Raw genomic sequence first — 2556 nt, 5'->3', positions numbered from 1 at the left:
ATGTAATACAGTGATGAAGAGCATAGCATTTGAGATACAGAACACCTGGGTTCAAATCTCAACTGTGCCTCATGTTATTCACATGGCCTTTGGTGGCCTAAATGTCTATAAATCTGTTTCATCATCTGTAATATATCACTAATAGTAATATATATTTCATTTGGCTGTTTTGGAAGAATAAATGGAATATGTCTTAAAAGCAGTTAGTAGAACACCTAGCCTGAAACAAAGAGTCAATACCTGTTAGTTGCCAGGAGTATTATTTATCATTTCATTATTGTTATTTTCCTAATTCCACTACAAATGTCTTGGGTGATATATCATACTTATATTTTATGACCAAATATACAACATATTTACTATTTGTTGGGTGAATGAAAAATATTTTAAAAACCCACATGCAATAGGTAGTAAGAGAGCAAGTTTGCTTTTCTACAGTGCAAGTCATTTATGCCAGGTTTGTATCAAATAAAACTATGTCTGTTCATTTTGTAAGGAGCAGACTGAGCATAGACTTGCAGATCTGTTTTGTTTTTACACTGTAGATGATGGGGTTGAGCACAGGGGGTAAAAGCAAGTATACACTAGCCATCACTGAATGGACTACTCTGGGGGCTGACTGACCATAGTGATACACCAAGGACAGGCTCAGCATGGGGATGTAGAAGATAGCAACTGCTCCCACGTGGGAGACACAGGTGCTGAAGACCTTGTGCCGTTCTTCAGGGGAAGCAATTCTGAGGACAGAGTGAATAATTAAGATATATGACAGGACAATGCATGGCGTATCTATTCCAGTGGTCAGGATGAGATCAATTAATCCACAGATGCTATTTGCCCGAATGTCTGAACATGCTAATTGAATCACATCTGGATGGTAACAATAGGAGTGGGAAAGGGCATTCATTCTACAGAAATAGAGAGGCTTAAGGAGCAAAAGTCGTGGTAATATTAGTACTATAGCACGTGTAATCGAAGACCCATCTGAATGATTCTGGAATTAGTGAGAATGGTAGTGTACCTCAGAGGATCACAGATGCCACATAACGGTCAAAGGCCATAGCCACCAGCACTCCAGATTCCATAAAAGTGAATCCATGAAGAAAAAACATCCGGACAATGCAGCTATATAGACTGATTTCACGTGCCTCAAACCAGAGGATACCTAATGCTGTTGACAATGAAGAAACAGTCAAGCCCAGATCAGTGGCTGATGACATGGAGAGGAAATAATACATGGGTTCGTGGAGACTCTGCTGGGTAATGATGACAAACAGGATCATGCTGTTCCCAGAGAGGGCAATGGCATAAAAACAACAGAAAGGAATGGAGATCCAGACATGGGCAGACTCTAGGCCAGGAATGCCGGTCAACAAGAAGGTTGGAAATTTAGATGTTGAGTTGCTTAGGATTTCCATGGTGTCCTGGTTTTGCAGCATTTGTCCTCACAAGGCTTCCATCCTATAGAAGTGATACATTAAGTGTTATGTAAAATATTTAGATACATTTTCTTTTAGTTAGGAGAGTTATCCAAGGTCATAGATAAGATCTGCATCATTGAGAAACCTTTAAATTAAATTATAATGTTCATCTACCACTCATAATCAGAAATAGTTCACAAAAATATGCTTTTGTACCATAAAATTCAAGGGAAATCTGGCCATATGATTTTATACATTTTCATGATAGTGTCCATTTACAGAATATTAAGCTGCATCATATTGTAAGATTATCTGAATACTTAGCTGAGAAAAAATAAGTATCTTCAATTTTGAACATTTTGTGAATGCAATGAATAATAGCCACTTAAAAATATCCATGGTTCTTCAGTGACAATGAGGGTGTGAGCCTGCAGACACAGATCTCCAGATAATTGCCAGGAATATATGTTTGGGAGTTATCAATATATATTTATCATTTTCATCCAACACTATAGGTAAACAACTTCAGAGACTAGAATTATAAGGGAAAAACAATGAGGACAGAACTCTCCAGAAGATTGGAATGCACTATATACACTAAAGCAAGATGAGACTGGTTTTATGGGGACTATGAAAACCAAAAGAGGCTGGGCGCGGTGGCTCATGCCTGTAATCCCAGCACTTTGGAGGCAGAGGTGGGCGGATCACGAGGTCAAGAGATCAAGATCATCCTGGCCAACATGGTGAAACCCCGTCTCTACTAAAAATACAAAAATTAGCTGGGCGTGGTGGCGTGTGTCTGTAGTCCCAGCTACTCTGGAGGCTGAGGCAGGAGAATCGCTTGAACCCAGGAGGCAGAGGTTACCATGAGCCGAGATTGCACCACTGCGTTCCAGCCTGGTGACAGCGTGAGACTCCATCTAAAAAAGAAGAAAAAAATAAAACATGGTGTGAAGACTGGATGTTACATGAACAGCTGTGTCGAATTGCTTGAGCTGTAAAGCCTAGTAAGGATTAAAAAATTCAAATGCAGCTGAGAGCCATTAGTGACCCCAGAAAAAACAGTGGAAAATTGAGAACCTGCTACAGTGTGGTAATGATTAAAGGATTAGCAGTGGAGGTACGATTTATTTTA

At 39.5% G+C, this 2556-nt stretch overlaps 1 protein-coding gene across 1 annotated transcript; it reads right to left on the bottom strand.

Moving 5' to 3' along the window:
• Positions 1–484: 484 nt before the first annotated feature.
• Positions 485–1439, bottom strand: LOC129008969 (olfactory receptor 51F1-like). Its single transcript, XM_054441549.1, is given in 3 exon segments — positions 485–975; positions 978–1040; positions 1043–1439. Coding segments are annotated over 3 exon segments (951 nt in total).
• Positions 1440–2556: the final 1117 nt, after the last annotated feature.

Source organism: Pongo pygmaeus, chromosome 9 (assembly GCF_028885625.2).
Source record: "Pongo pygmaeus isolate AG05252 chromosome 9, NHGRI_mPonPyg2-v2.0_pri, whole genome shotgun sequence".
In the NCBI taxonomy this organism is placed as follows: domain Eukaryota; kingdom Metazoa; phylum Chordata; class Mammalia; order Primates; family Hominidae; genus Pongo; species Pongo pygmaeus.
Note: the sequence above shows the minus strand (reverse complement) of the source record. Positions and strands in the feature narration are given on the sequence as shown.